General features: G+C 31.1%; 2 protein-coding genes across 10 annotated transcripts in view; both read right to left on the bottom strand.

Annotated features, from left to right (window-relative positions):
- Positions 1 to 13,919, bottom strand: part of LOC133783339 (putative disease resistance RPP13-like protein 1) — a 34,442-nt gene that overhangs the window by 19,656 nt on the left and 867 nt on the right. Inside the window, exons 2-8 of one of the 9 annotated variants that reach the window (XR_009870861.1) lie at positions 13,802 to 13,865; positions 12,763 to 12,980; positions 12,536 to 12,677; positions 12,349 to 12,417; positions 12,111 to 12,270; positions 11,710 to 11,844; positions 10,678 to 11,605 (exon numbers count right to left, since the gene is read on the bottom strand). The gene's annotated coding sequence lies outside the window, so the exon portion shown is untranslated. Of the gene's footprint in view, positions 1 to 10,677; positions 11,606 to 11,709; positions 11,845 to 12,110; positions 12,678 to 12,762; positions 12,981 to 13,801; positions 13,866 to 13,919 lie in introns of those variants that run through there. The other 8 variants (XR_009870862.1, XR_009870860.1, XR_009870857.1 and 5 more) reach the window with 8 other exon arrangements.
- LOC133783343 (putative disease resistance protein RGA3) lies at positions 157 to 1,929 on the bottom strand. Its single transcript, XM_062222957.1, has 2 exons — positions 1,441 to 1,929; positions 157 to 634 (listed from the first exon to the last, which is right to left on the bottom strand). Exons 1-2 carry the CDS (start codon positions 1,866 to 1,868, stop codon positions 616 to 618), a joined length of 447 nt encoding a protein of 148 aa, XP_062078941.1. The 5' UTR covers positions 1,869 to 1,929; the 3' UTR covers positions 157 to 615.

The raw sequence follows: 13,919 nt of genomic DNA, 5'->3' as shown, positions 1-13,919 counted from the left end.
GAGCACATTTTTTTAGGAAGAGAAGAAGATCACTTGTCCACGAGTGACCTCTTCTCAAATTTATTGAAAAATCTCACTTATGGCGGAGGAATACCATAGTAACAAGCAAAATAAAAGGAAAAAACAACTCCCACATAACAAAAACAAAGAACCAAATACAAAAACAACAAATAGTACACAACTATTACACTTGAAATACAAGAAGATTTGTCTTTTCACACAGTAAATACAAAACAGATGATTCAAACATTCACATCACAGATGATTCAAACATCCACATCAAGTTACTCTAAACATCAGCCTTAGAATATTTATAGACCCTTATGACCAATGAGAGACTTCAAGTTGAAAAGATGATTGGCCAAATAGAAACAAAATCAACATGTCATCTTGTCAACAAACTTCCAGCTAACATAACAGTTTTGAGTAAAGACCAAATCTATCAGAAAACATGATATTGTTCTATAGCAGTCCCAGAAGCAATGGGACACTTGGCCAAAGGGCAATGATCATCAGCATCTAAACCCCACCAAATTGGGCCAAAGAAGATTGAAGGGTGACACCAACATCATCAAGAGATAAAGAAGTTGAAAAACACAGCGACAACTCCTCACCTCATGTATTGTAGAAATGCCTATAAAGACGAGAGAAAAAATTATATTAAAAAACAGCACACTTAAGCATTGTAGAACAAGAAATTTAAAGGTAAAAAAATGCAATGTTTGATGATGAAATAATCAAGAGACCTACAAAGGCAAGTTAGAAATAACCAATACCCCAGATAATATAATTATATGTAGAAAGAAACATTGTCTCACATTAAACCAAATTAATAGGTTTATTAACACTTGTAAAAAGCCAAAATTGATCATAAACTTTTGCATTATTTTTTCCAATATAGGTATTTATATATGCCCACCTCGATATATATGAACCCATAATATGTATAAATATCAAAATTTCTCTAATCTAATTACATGGCTACATTTACAAGAATTTGTTTATATATAAAACAAAGGAGATAGATTACAAACATCATAATTCTACAAACAAAAAAGAAATCATTTTCATAATGACATCTGGACGACTTAAAAACAAATCAGCTAAACTAGTGACAAGTGAAGACCATCTATCTAGACAAAAGAATAAAAAAAAACAAGATATTGAATTGAAAAATACCAAATTCTTAATTTAACTAACTCCTTATATAATTCAAAATATTTATTAGTTGATTAATAACATATTAGACTATCAAATTGATATGTATTGCATATAAACTTGCATCAGCATCACAGTGAGTTGAAATAGTATTGAGGAAAAATAAACAAAATTGTACAAAAGAATAATAACTTTTACAAAAACATACTTTGAGTCAATTTATAAATCAAAATATATTTATTGAAATAAATTGAAAAAAAAAGAAAAGGCTACGTGGCGTACCAGTGATCTGTGTTTAAGTTAGGTATGTGTTGAATCTTGGGCCAATCTTCCCTTGTTCCTTCCTTGCACCTGGGCTTTAACAGAGGACAACCAAATATACTCAAAACAGTAAGAGTCTGGGGCAGTCCTTCTGCTGGCAAGCACTCTAGCTTTTTCAAGGAATAAAGTTCCAATTGTCGAAGTGAGGTGAGGTGGTGAAAACCTTTGCCGTTCAGAGCTGTAAGCTTATCAAATCCACGGATCCAAAGATGAGTTAAAGAAGGTGGGAGCAACCATTCTTCTGGAAATGAATCCACCGCTCCTCCATAATTCTTAAGAAATAACTCAATCAACGATGGGAGTCTTTGTAAATTCCATTTCATGCGATTTTCCATGAGCATATTACATGATATGATACGTAGACTTTTTAAAGAAAAGGGTAATCCCATTTCCGAAAATGACTCCAACCTTGAACAACCATCTATGTTCAACCATCTCAGAAGCTCTAAAGTAAGAACAAATTTCCACACTATGTTCCCGTATCTAATACATACTTTCTTGGTTGTATGAAACAATGCAACAAACATTTCAAGTGCATTTAGCCTTTATATTAAAATCTGTCCATTTATACACTATCTCAAAAACTAGGACATCAGGGCAAGACTCAATTGGACAAAATGAATCATCATAATATAAGCTTAAATTGAGGAAAATAAATACGCAGTAATCCATACTCTTAAAAGAATACAAAACTCATATTCTTCAAGTTATTTCTTATAGACTATTTATGTCAACTATTGTTTAATATGTGATTATTTGAGACAATTTGAATTCTTGTAAAATACTATAGAGATATAAAAACTTTTGGTCAAAACAAATTTAGAAAAAGCCAGGAAAACAAGAAGAAGAAATCTCTAACCTTACACCAAAGAGATAAATAATGATCTCGGTAGTGAAAAGCAAAGACAAACCAAAACGGTCTTTTGCTACAATCTCTCACTCCGAAAGAAGCATAAGCTACTCAAGAATAAAAAAAAAAACTCACACTATCCTTACCAGCAAGACCAAAGAGTGTGGATAAAAAAAAAAAAAGACAAGTCTCTCCCAACCCAAAGAAGTTACCATATGCATAACATCAAAATTAATCACTAAAAGCAACAAGTAAGAGATACATAGAAACATCAACAACACCACAAAAATATTGAAAAAACCATGAGGGGGGAGAGGATTATTATAAGAATAGTTACAAATAGATACAATTAATATTTGACATTTAATTACATTTGAGATATAAGTGTGTTTTCTTTTAAATATATACAGAAAAAAATCAATTTATTACTAATTCACAATAGATTATATTATATGTTTTATATGATATTATTATAATAAGTGGGTGGGTTTAAGTTTAATTAATTTTTTTAAGTTATAAAATGTATGATTTTATTATTTTTAAATAATTATCATGATAAAATATCTCAAAACTATCATATTTTAATTTGTTTAATTATATATTATTTTAAAGTAATTATCATTATAAAATATTTAAAAAATATAATATTTTAATTTATTTAATTATTTAAAATATCTTTAAAATATTATATCTTAATTTTTTTAATTATTCATTTAATTTAAGTATAAATGTTTACAAAATATTATTAAATATAAGAATATTCTTATAGATTAAAATTAATATTAAAAACGGTTAAAATTATTATACATAAGTTAAAGAAGAGATATATAGCTAAATTTATATATGATTGTTTGTGTTACCATAAAGGAATAGCTTGACGAGACAAGAATGACGATCACGATGACCACTCCCCATAACGATGCCGACTAAGACATTGCCGAGTGCTTAGATTATTTCTTTCCTCCTCCTTCTTCTTCTATTGATATTCAAGTCTACAATTTTGCATCTTAATATAAATTTTTATTCATGTCTACTTTAATACTTTAACATTTATATTCAAGCATATCATCCTACAATATGCATTTTTATATAACTTAGCTAACTCTTAGACTAGCCTGTGTTTAAAAAGATGAGTGTTGAATTTATAGAAGGGAGAAAGGGGAATTATTTTGTTTCCAAATAATGTGGGATTATATTTTGCGTTATCATATAGATATTTCATCTCAGGCACCCACCACGGTCGTTGGCTCCCCAACCCACTCCTTCAAAACAGAGAGTGAAAGAACGCTAAGCTTGGAGGAAATAGTGTATGGAGAAAAATACGGATGAGGTGACATGAAATTCTCCACAAACTAAACTCATTAAAATACATTTTTTCAAAAAAAAAAAAAAAAAAAAACTAAATTAAAATGAAAGTAAAACCTTATGCATGATGAAAGACACGATGAATCTGTGTAATCAAATCAGTGGTTATTTCATGTGTAAAATGTTCCATTATTTATCATAATGTAGTGCTACAATCTCTATTTTAATGGCATAAAGCAACCCCTAGTGTTTGCGTGCCCGAAACCACTCATCAAAATAAGCAATAATCTTTATGAAACAGAGTGAGTTAGTGAGTGAGTGATTGTCTTTGTGGTTTGATTTGCCATATGTTTACGAAGTCTGATATAGTGAGAAGTTTCCATCTAGGAAAGCACAGAGATTTGTTCTATATTTCCTCAAAACATATATGCAGACCAAGTTCATACTAAACTTTACAGAAATTGAGAAGGAAGAAAATAACATTATATTTCAATTAAATTGATAGTTATCATTTAACAAAATTTATGTACAAGCTCACAAATTTGATAATTATCTTAATCTAATAATTGCTGACATCTGTAGAATCCTCTCTAGACAATGTTAATGAGAAAGATGTCTTGCTCTTTTGCTCTTGAGGATATAGATGAAGATTTGGGGGTACTTGTAGGCATTCGATGTTACTTTCAAGCATTTCTATGACTTGGCTCATTGTAGGGTGATCACAAGGCCTTAGTTGTATACACCACAATGCAACTATGGCCATCTTTTTTATTGTCTCTGATTCTTCTTCACTGACATGTTCGTCATCTATTTTTACATTCTTTCCTTCGTTCAGTTGCTTGTGTATCAATAAGGGAACATAAATGTCGCTTGACTTTTCTGTATGTCTATTCACATTTTTTCTTCGATTTTCCATTTCCATTAACAACATTCCAAAACTGTACACATCTGATTTGTTCGATACTCTTCCAATATTTTTATAGAACAATTCTGGAGCAATGTATCCCATGGTTCCTTTTGCAACAGTTAAAGATACTAAACTATTATCCAACGAACATGATCTTGCTAGCCCAAAATCAGAAACTTTTGGGATAAAATTTTCGTCCAATAGAATGTTGTGAGGCTTAATATCAAAATGAAGAATACGCATACCACATCCTCGATGAAGGTACTCAATACCATGAGCTATTCCAAGTGAGATCTCAAATAATACTTGGGTAAAACTCAAGGAGACTATATTATTCATAGTCTCTTGTGAAAAAATGTACTTGTCTAGAGATTCATTAGACATGAATTTGTATATAAGAGCCTGCCATGTACCATCAACACAAAACCCAATTAATCTTACAATGTTGACATGGGGAATTCTTCCTATTGTAGCAACTTCATTAATGAAATCTTGATCATTGTTAATCTTGGATTTTCCCAACATTTTGACTGCAACAAAGGGACCACTAGAAAGTTGTCCTTTATACACAGTGCCAAACCCTCCTTCACCTAGTTTCTCTTTGAAATCTTTGGTCAAAATTATACGAAATTAAAATAGACTTTTGACTTTTGAAGAGGAATCTAGCACAAATTATAAAGTTTTATATGACTTTTGATTGTAAAGTGTGTTTTGGTTGGAATTCTTTTGATTTTATCTTCTTGTTTGTTGCTTTGCCTTATCTTTTCTCTGCTAATTAACAACAAATTTTGTGGGTTGGGAATCTTTGGCCTCTAATTAACACTTATCTCTTATTTATGAGGTTAGAAATTAATATTGTATTTTCTTCGTTATATCTAACATATTATTATTTTTGATTAAGACACTGTTGGATCACCTCATTCTACACCACATTAAAAGTAAGAATTTTAAAGGCTTACTGCTGATTTTCAGCAAATGGGACGCTGTCGCTCTCAAGCTCAAGTGTGTGGCCATAATAATAATAATAGTCAAAATCATCTTTACTATATATATATATATATATATATATATAAATTCTATCAAATTGGTCATTGGTACCCAGATGTGTTATACTCTATTTTTTTTTATAATAAATCACCAAAACATACTTTCTTCTGTTTTACCTCTAATTTTTATATTATACCATATATCAATTTATTTATATTTTCTTTACATCATATAAATATTATATCTTTAAATATATTTTTTAATTGAAATAAGAAAAAAAAGGAGAGAAAGATAAAGACAAGAATAAAAAAGTGGAAATTACATATGGGTTTTTTTTTTTTTTGCCTTTTAACTTTTTTATGGAAATTTTGAATTGTTTTTAGGGAAATTACCCAATATACGGTTTGTTACTATTTTTTTTTTCATTTTTACATCATTTTTTATTTCCTTTCATTGTTATAATTTTATTTATGCAATTATACGGTCTAAATTACCCTTCCCTAACCCTTAACGTTATTCAGCTTGGAGAGTTCTGCACCTCCGTGTCAAGAGACTACAGCCGCCTCTCTTCACCTCCGTGTCTCCACCTCCTCTCTTCTCACTCTCATTTTGTCGAAGCCTTTCGTCTCTTACTCCTCTTCCTCTCGGCAGCGCAAGCTCAAGGAGCTCGACAGCCTCCAAGTCTACGCTCGTCTTTTAGTCCTCTCCGGCTCGGCGGCGCAAGCTCGAGGAGCTCGACGGCAATATCAATAAGCCTTTTTTTCTGCCTTTCTGTCTTGCAAATTTCGTGTAAATTTCCAATGACAAATTCTGGTTAAAGCATATTAAATAAACGATACATATATATATATATTCTTCTGCAATGAATTTGCAACTGATTTGCCAAATTGTAATAATGTGAAAACTCCAACTTGTTTTCTATGTGTAGTAGTATAAAAGGAGCTCCAACTTGTTTTCTATGTGTAGTAGTAGTAAATGATGCAAAGAGAGAAAATGGGAGGTTTGCAAGTGTTTAATTTGCAAGAAAATGTCAAGGGAAAAAAGGGAGATAGAGTACCCTGTCCTTATTGTGGAGGACCTGTGCTGGAATGAATTTTAGAGACCCATTTGTTGGTTTTTTGTATTCCAATTCCCCACAAACTTAGAACCAAATTTTATTTCACCGTTTGCTCCACTCACCAAAACCTCTCTCAAAGTTGTTATTCTCCTCTGTTTTTTGACAAAACCAGACGATGGTTCTCCCATCTCTGTAAATGCTGCTACTGGTCTTTCATTTTAATTCTTATTGTTATAAGAATATTCTGATGATTTGGTTTTCAAGGATTTGGTGGGGAATTTTCGGAAATGACACTTTTATTTATTTATTAGAAGTATCTTTTCTCCAAACATTTTGTCATTGATTTCTGATTTTAATATGTAATATCGGTGTGAGGTCTATGCCCAAATTAAATATTGATTTATGGAATTAGGTGGTTCTGACTTGTGTTTTCATGTCCAATCGCATACTCTAATAACTCTTTTTCATTGATCTATGTACTCATGTTTTCCATCTATTTATTAACATTAATGTATATAAATTATATATATATATATAAATAGCTAGCTATATAATACTAATATATTTTAGCCCACAGGGGCAAGGGTGATTAGGAAAGTGTTCTTTTGAGGGGCAAGTTAGAGATTCAAATGTTATTCTTATTTGTTAATTGATCAAATATCTTAAGCAAGCTAGAGATTCAAATGTTATTCTTATTTGTTAATTGATCAAATATCTTAAGCAAGTTAGAGATTCAAATGTTATTCTTTTCTGTGTATCTGTACTTTTGAATCACTTTACTCTCTCACTGCAACTCATTGCAACCCACTGCAACTCTTAATGTGAGTTATCTATATGAATTACGAATGCAACCACATGCAACCTAAACCAACATAAGGCTAGTCCAAGTGCAACCCAATGCAACTCCTAATGTGAGTTATCCTTATGAATTACGAATGCAACCACACGCAACCGAGAGCAACACATGGCTAGTCCAAGTGCAACCCAATGCAACTTCTAATGTGAGTTATCCATATGAATTACAAATGCAACCATATGCAACTGAAAGCAACACATGGCTAGTCCAAGTGCAATCCACTGCAACTCCTAATATGAACTCCTAATATGAGCTATCCATTTGAATTACGAATGCAACCACATGCAACCTAAAGCAATGCATGGATAGTCCAAGTACAACCCACTGCAACTCCTAATGTGAGTTATCCTTATGAATTACGAATGCAACCACATGCAACCGAGAGCAACACATGGCTAGTCCAAGTGCAACCAACTGCAACCCACTGCAACTCCTAATATGAGTTATCCATATGAATTACGAATGTAACCACATGCAACCTAAACCAACATAAGGCTAGTCCAAGTGCAACCCAATGCAACTCCTAATGTGAGTTATCCATATGAATTACAAATGCAACCATATGCAATTGAAAGCAACACATGGCTAGTCCAAGTGCAACCCACTGCAACTCCTAATATGAACTCCTAATATGAGTTATCCATATGAATTATGAATGCAATCACATGCAACCTAAAGCAATGCATGGCTAGTCCAAGTGCAACCCACTGCAACTCCTAATGTGAGTTATCCTTATGAATTACGAACGCAACCACATGCAATTGATAGCAACACATGACTAGTCCAAGTGCAACCAACTGCAACTCACTACAACTCCTAATATGAGTTATCCATATGAATTACGAATGCAACCACATGCAACCTAAACCAACATAAGGCTAGTCCAAGTGCAACCCAATGCAAATCCTAATGTGAGTTATTCTTATGAATTACGAATGCAACCACATGCAACCGAGAGAAACACATGGATAGTCCAACTGCAACCCACTGCAACTAACTACAACTCCTAATATGAGTTATCCAAATGAATTACGAATGCAACCACATGCTACCTAAAGCAATGCATGGCTAGTCCAAGTGCAACCCACTGCAACTCATTGCAACTCCTACTGTGAGTTATCCATATGAATTACAAATACAACCACATGCAACCTAAAACAACACATAGAAAGCTTGAGTTACCTCTATGCAACCGAATGCAACTAAATGCAATTCTTAATGCAACCTAAAGTAACCCACATGCAATTTCAAATGGAATCTTACATACACGCCCAATGCAACCATCTGCAACCTTATATACACGCTCATTGAAACTAATGCAAGCGTAACCTACCCCAATGCAACCCAATGCATATTCAAATGTAACCCAAGTTTGCAAAATAAATTATTAAAATTTAACCAAGTGCAACCTCAAATGCAAGCCCAATGCAACTTAAAGAAACCCGTTACAATCTCAAATGCAATCTAATGCAACTCAAAATACCTTATGCAACCTCAAATGCAAATTACAACTTGCTATGCAACCTAAAACAACTTATAAAAATTAATTTATATATTTCAGCATGTTAAGCAACTATATATAAATCTCATTATGTAAATTAATCATTCTTATGCAACCTTATGCAATCCATTTTAATCGATAGCATCTTAAAAACTCATGCAAATTTTATCATGTTAAGCAGCTATAGCAACCTCATATTGTAAATTAATCATCATTATGAAATCCAATGCAACCAAAAGTAACTTAAAAAAATTCATATACAAATTTCAATGACTTAAGCAATCTAATTTGAAACTAAAGCAACATAAAAAAATCTTCATTTGCAACTAAAGCAACTTCAAAATATCATATGCAAATTACAACACATATTGGTACATTATGATGTAAATCAAATTTTTTTGGCTTTCAAATGAAGAAAGGTCACAAGAAAGCATTGAACATATGTGATTCCATCATGGTAAAAAAAATAGTATTTCATTAATTGTTTTAAAAATTTAAATATACATATAATTTTATATATGTATATATATATATAAAGTTATTAAAGTAAAATGTCTAATTCACTGATCATTACTAGTTGTGATGGGTGATTAATTTAGACGAATGATAGAGAAAAATATGAAAAAGGACATGACTCATTATCAAAGTTGGAAAACATGTAAATTTAGGTTGAGAAAACCAAATAAAGCCTCCAAAAAACTAAAGAATAAAGTTAAGACCGTATTCTAGAAATAAAAACTTAAGAATTATATATAAATGAAACATTTTTTAAAAAACCGTATAAATGAATAAAGAATTTTCTATATCCGTATAGATGAAAAAACCCCTTGTTTTTATGGCTTTTATTTTAATTTTTCAAATATATGGTTTTTTTATTTCCCATATAAATAATTAAGTTTGAAATTAAGTCATAGCTTTTTTCACATTTAAGTTGTATTATTATTTAATGGCTTTTTGAAAAATCTATATTAGTTATTGATTTTTGAAAGTTAATTTTTTAAAGCTAGATCTATGGCAATGCCATATTTTTATAAGTAAATTACATTTTATATGAGATCTTTTATAGAGTGTGCAAAAATATGGTTTAAAAAAAAAAAAATTAATCTATGACTTTTTTTAAAAAATTTCACTTTTATGGTTTTATTTTCCCATATTTTTTTTTTATAAAAATTGATTTATGCCATAGTTTTAATCTTATTCAAGTTTTATTAATTTAGAAGGCGGTATGTTTGTAATTTGATTATCATTTTTTTAGCTTATTTTTTTTATATTACTAATTTTATATGAAATTTTTCTTTGGTTGTTTTGCAATTTCTTTTTAATATGAATGGTGTTTATTATTATTTTTATTTATTATAAATATTATTTCCTTTTTTTTAGATTTAGCGTTTCTTCTTTCAAATCTTTGTTAAGGTAATATATATATATATATATATATATATATAATATATATAGGCACCCAAAAATATATATAGGCACCACATTAACTAAAAAGATAATTTAAAAAAAAAATTAATACTTTTGTCATTCTTTAATTTATTTTTTGGTCAATTTTAATAATTTTATTTTATCTTGTTTTAAAAAAAATTTAAAATAATATATAATATTTTAGAAAAGAAAACTGCTATTTTAACAAGTTTCTATATTTTTTTGTTAAAATTTTTATTTTATTTAAATATTTAAAATACATATTATTTATATGTATTTTTAAAATATGGATATTGAGAATAACACATTAAACCAATAACTCATGACTCATTAGTAAGTCAAGATTTATTTTAAACCTACATATATATAGAGAATCAGCAATACAATCTTTGTTACAGTTGAAGATATTCAATGGTTTCTTGGTACCAACTCTCTCACCAAACTCACTCTTTCTGTACCCTTAGAACCAAACCCGAGAACCCCTTGTACAACCACACTCAAAGCTCTCAAAACTCTCAAAGTGATCTTCTTTCTACAAAGATGTGAAATACAATACTCATCTGAAACAAACTTGATGAACTGAGTTAGCGTGCATAGGCAAAGCCAGAGTGGTAAAAACACTGCTTGCTGGATGTGTTCTGGAGGACTAGTAATAAGGAAAGCTCATGATGATTTAGCTCAAGAACTTCAACAAGCTTGTATCAATGTTCAACAAGTTTAAGCAATACTCCCACTACTTCCTTACAAGCTTCTACAGTCGCCATGAATTCAGCTTCAGACGTGGAAAAAGCAATGATTTGTTGCTGATGAGACTTCCAACTCACTGTGCTCCCACTATTGTAACAACATAGAAAATGAGGGACTTTCTTGAATCTTGATTTGAAGCAAAATCAGAATCTACAAACCCTTCGAGCCATATCTTTCCAGCATTTTTCTTGTACACCTTACCATGTGTGCTTGTACCTTTGAGATACCTCATTGACCATTTCACACCAAGCCAATGCTCGAGCCCAGGATTAGACATCAAGAAAACTGAGGGCATAAGCATTTTACATACATCAAACAACCAAGTGCGGTGCATATGGGACTTTATCCTTGTCTTTTACAGTTTTACTTCTGCTTCAGTTTCAGGACATTAATCAGCTGTGAACTTAAAATGACCAGCTAAGGGAACTGTAACACTCTTGGCATGTTGAATATTCTTAGAACCTTTTCTGTGTAATTTGCTTGCCTTCCTGCAGATTTCGATCTGTTAATCTCAGTCACAAGTCATAACAACAATTTTCTGTAACATAATAATGATACATAATGGCAACAAATTAAAGAGAGAAATACTAACCAAATTAAACAAGGCAATATATATAAATATATCCCACAAAGTTGAGAGTCTGCATTGTCTCATTGGCTGAAATCATTGAGACTCGATGAAATTCATAACTCGATCCCCACCCGTGTAATAAACAATCATGTGTTCCTGCAAATCTATTCATCAGCATGATTGGAAAAATAAATTCAGAAAACCAGTAAAAATAATTAACTTTTCTAAAATAAAAGAGGCTATTGATTATTTGATTAATAGCAACTTGGACTCTTAAATTGATGTAGCAAATGTACACCTGTATCACAGTGAGTTGAAATAGTATTGAGGAAAAATAAAACAAATTTGCACAAAAGAATAATGACTTCTACTAATACTGACTTTGAATTGATCTTGAAATGCAAAAAGAAAGTACGTTTTACCTGCTGTCTAAGAGAGACATGACTTTATTCAGTTAGTGTTTTTTAGCTATGTGTTGAATTGAATAATATGCCAATCTTTCCCTGTGTTCTTCCTTGCACTTGGGAATTAACAGTAAGACTTCGAGTTGAAACCAAGCTGCAGTCTTGATGTTTTTTCCAACTGTCAACAAACTTCCAACAAATTTTAAAGTCAAGATTCAGTACTCAAACTTGTAGGAAAAGTAGAAAACATCATTACCAAATTCTGTGTTGATGACATGATCAATGGTTGAAAGTAACCACCATATATGCCATGGAAAAGTAGGAACTGGACCAATAATTGTGCCAACTAGCTTAAATTAGAGTAATAAAAAGGATATCATATTAGACCAAAAGAACAAAAGACATGAAATATCAAACAAGTTGTTCTTGAAGATTTTTATGACCTGAATAAGGAACATGGATTTGGTACAAATCTTCATGTAGGGACCTACATAGTTTGAAGTCACCCAGGAGCATGAGAGCTTCTGAGATGCTGATATAATTAAATGATGAACTCTGTAAACACTGACATTCAACCTTGGATTGCTGCACATTAATAAATTTTTACAAGTTAAACAGGATCAAAATCCCATGTTTTTTGTCCAAGTTAACAGTTTGGACTTGACTTTACCATGTTTGTTGTGCCTTATTGAATAATCCCAATTGGTAAAGAGAAGAAGAAAGGAAACTCCACAAGCCATTAGGAGACTCCCCAATGGGAGTTGGTGCAGTTCGCCAAAAGCAAAATTGAAAGACCAAAGAGCGAAAGACATCATAAGACTGAAGAGCAAAGTCGAGAAGGATTCCAATGAAGGCAACACCAGTCCCTATGTGATGTGGTTCTCTGCTCTAAGAACATATAGATAGAAAAATATAAGAAAAATAGATGATCAATGCAAATGTATTTAGTAGCAGCAAAACTTTGAGTAGATATGAGTCATTCAAAGAAAAGTATGCATATTATACCCCTTTTATATGGTTTTATCTGATGCATGGCTACATCTATGAGGATTGGTTTATACATAGAAATTTAGAAAGATTACAAAAACAGTCTTTCTCATTGGCCAAATACTCTACAAACCAAAAAGAAATATTTGTCATAATATTGCCTTATAAGAAAAGTAAAACTAAGGAACAAGGATCATAATATTGTCATCTCATTCATAATAATATATATGAAACTATCTTAAAAAATCTGTAATTTTTTTGGTCAAGAAAAAGACTTTATGAAAATTAATCAAAGAACTTGATAGGATAATATTAGGGGAGATCAATAAACGGAAAACACCTTCGTCTATAATGTATTTTCGTAACAATAATATTATGTTAAGAACCATATATAACATTCTCATCTCATGCATAATGTGAAATTATCATTTAAAGAGGTGCCATCTCTGCATCAACAGACATAATATTGTCATTAGAAAACTTTAGAATATTATTACATCTCTAAAAGAAAATTTTGGAAACACTTACACATTTAAACTATGGGTTTTCTAATACAAGTAAATGAAATGATCATAAAGATTACAGCACTATCACATTCTCACCCACAAAACATTATGAAATTAAGAAAGATGATTCCAAGCAATAATGTTCACAACAATACATCAGGCAATCTCAGTCACAAGTCATAACTCTGTTATAGTAGCAGCAAAGGGAGTACCAACCAGATTAAAGAAGCCCAATCAATCATCAATATCACCAATCCTCGGACCATAAAAACCAATTCCCCTGCAAATCTATTGATTAGTACCTTGAAAATAGAAACTCAGAAAATCAGCGAAA

The sequence above is a fragment of the Humulus lupulus genome, chromosome 6, assembly GCF_963169125.1.
Source record: "Humulus lupulus chromosome 6, drHumLupu1.1, whole genome shotgun sequence".
Classification (NCBI taxonomy): Eukaryota; Viridiplantae; Streptophyta; class Magnoliopsida; order Rosales; family Cannabaceae; genus Humulus; species Humulus lupulus.
This window is presented reverse-complemented; position numbering and strand designations above follow the sequence as displayed.

Excerpts from the sequence above, each read along its gene's own strand:
- LOC133783343 (XM_062222957.1), bottom strand. The coding sequence starts at position 1,868 with ATGGGATTACCCTTTTCTTTAAAAAGTCTACGTATCATATCATGTAAT.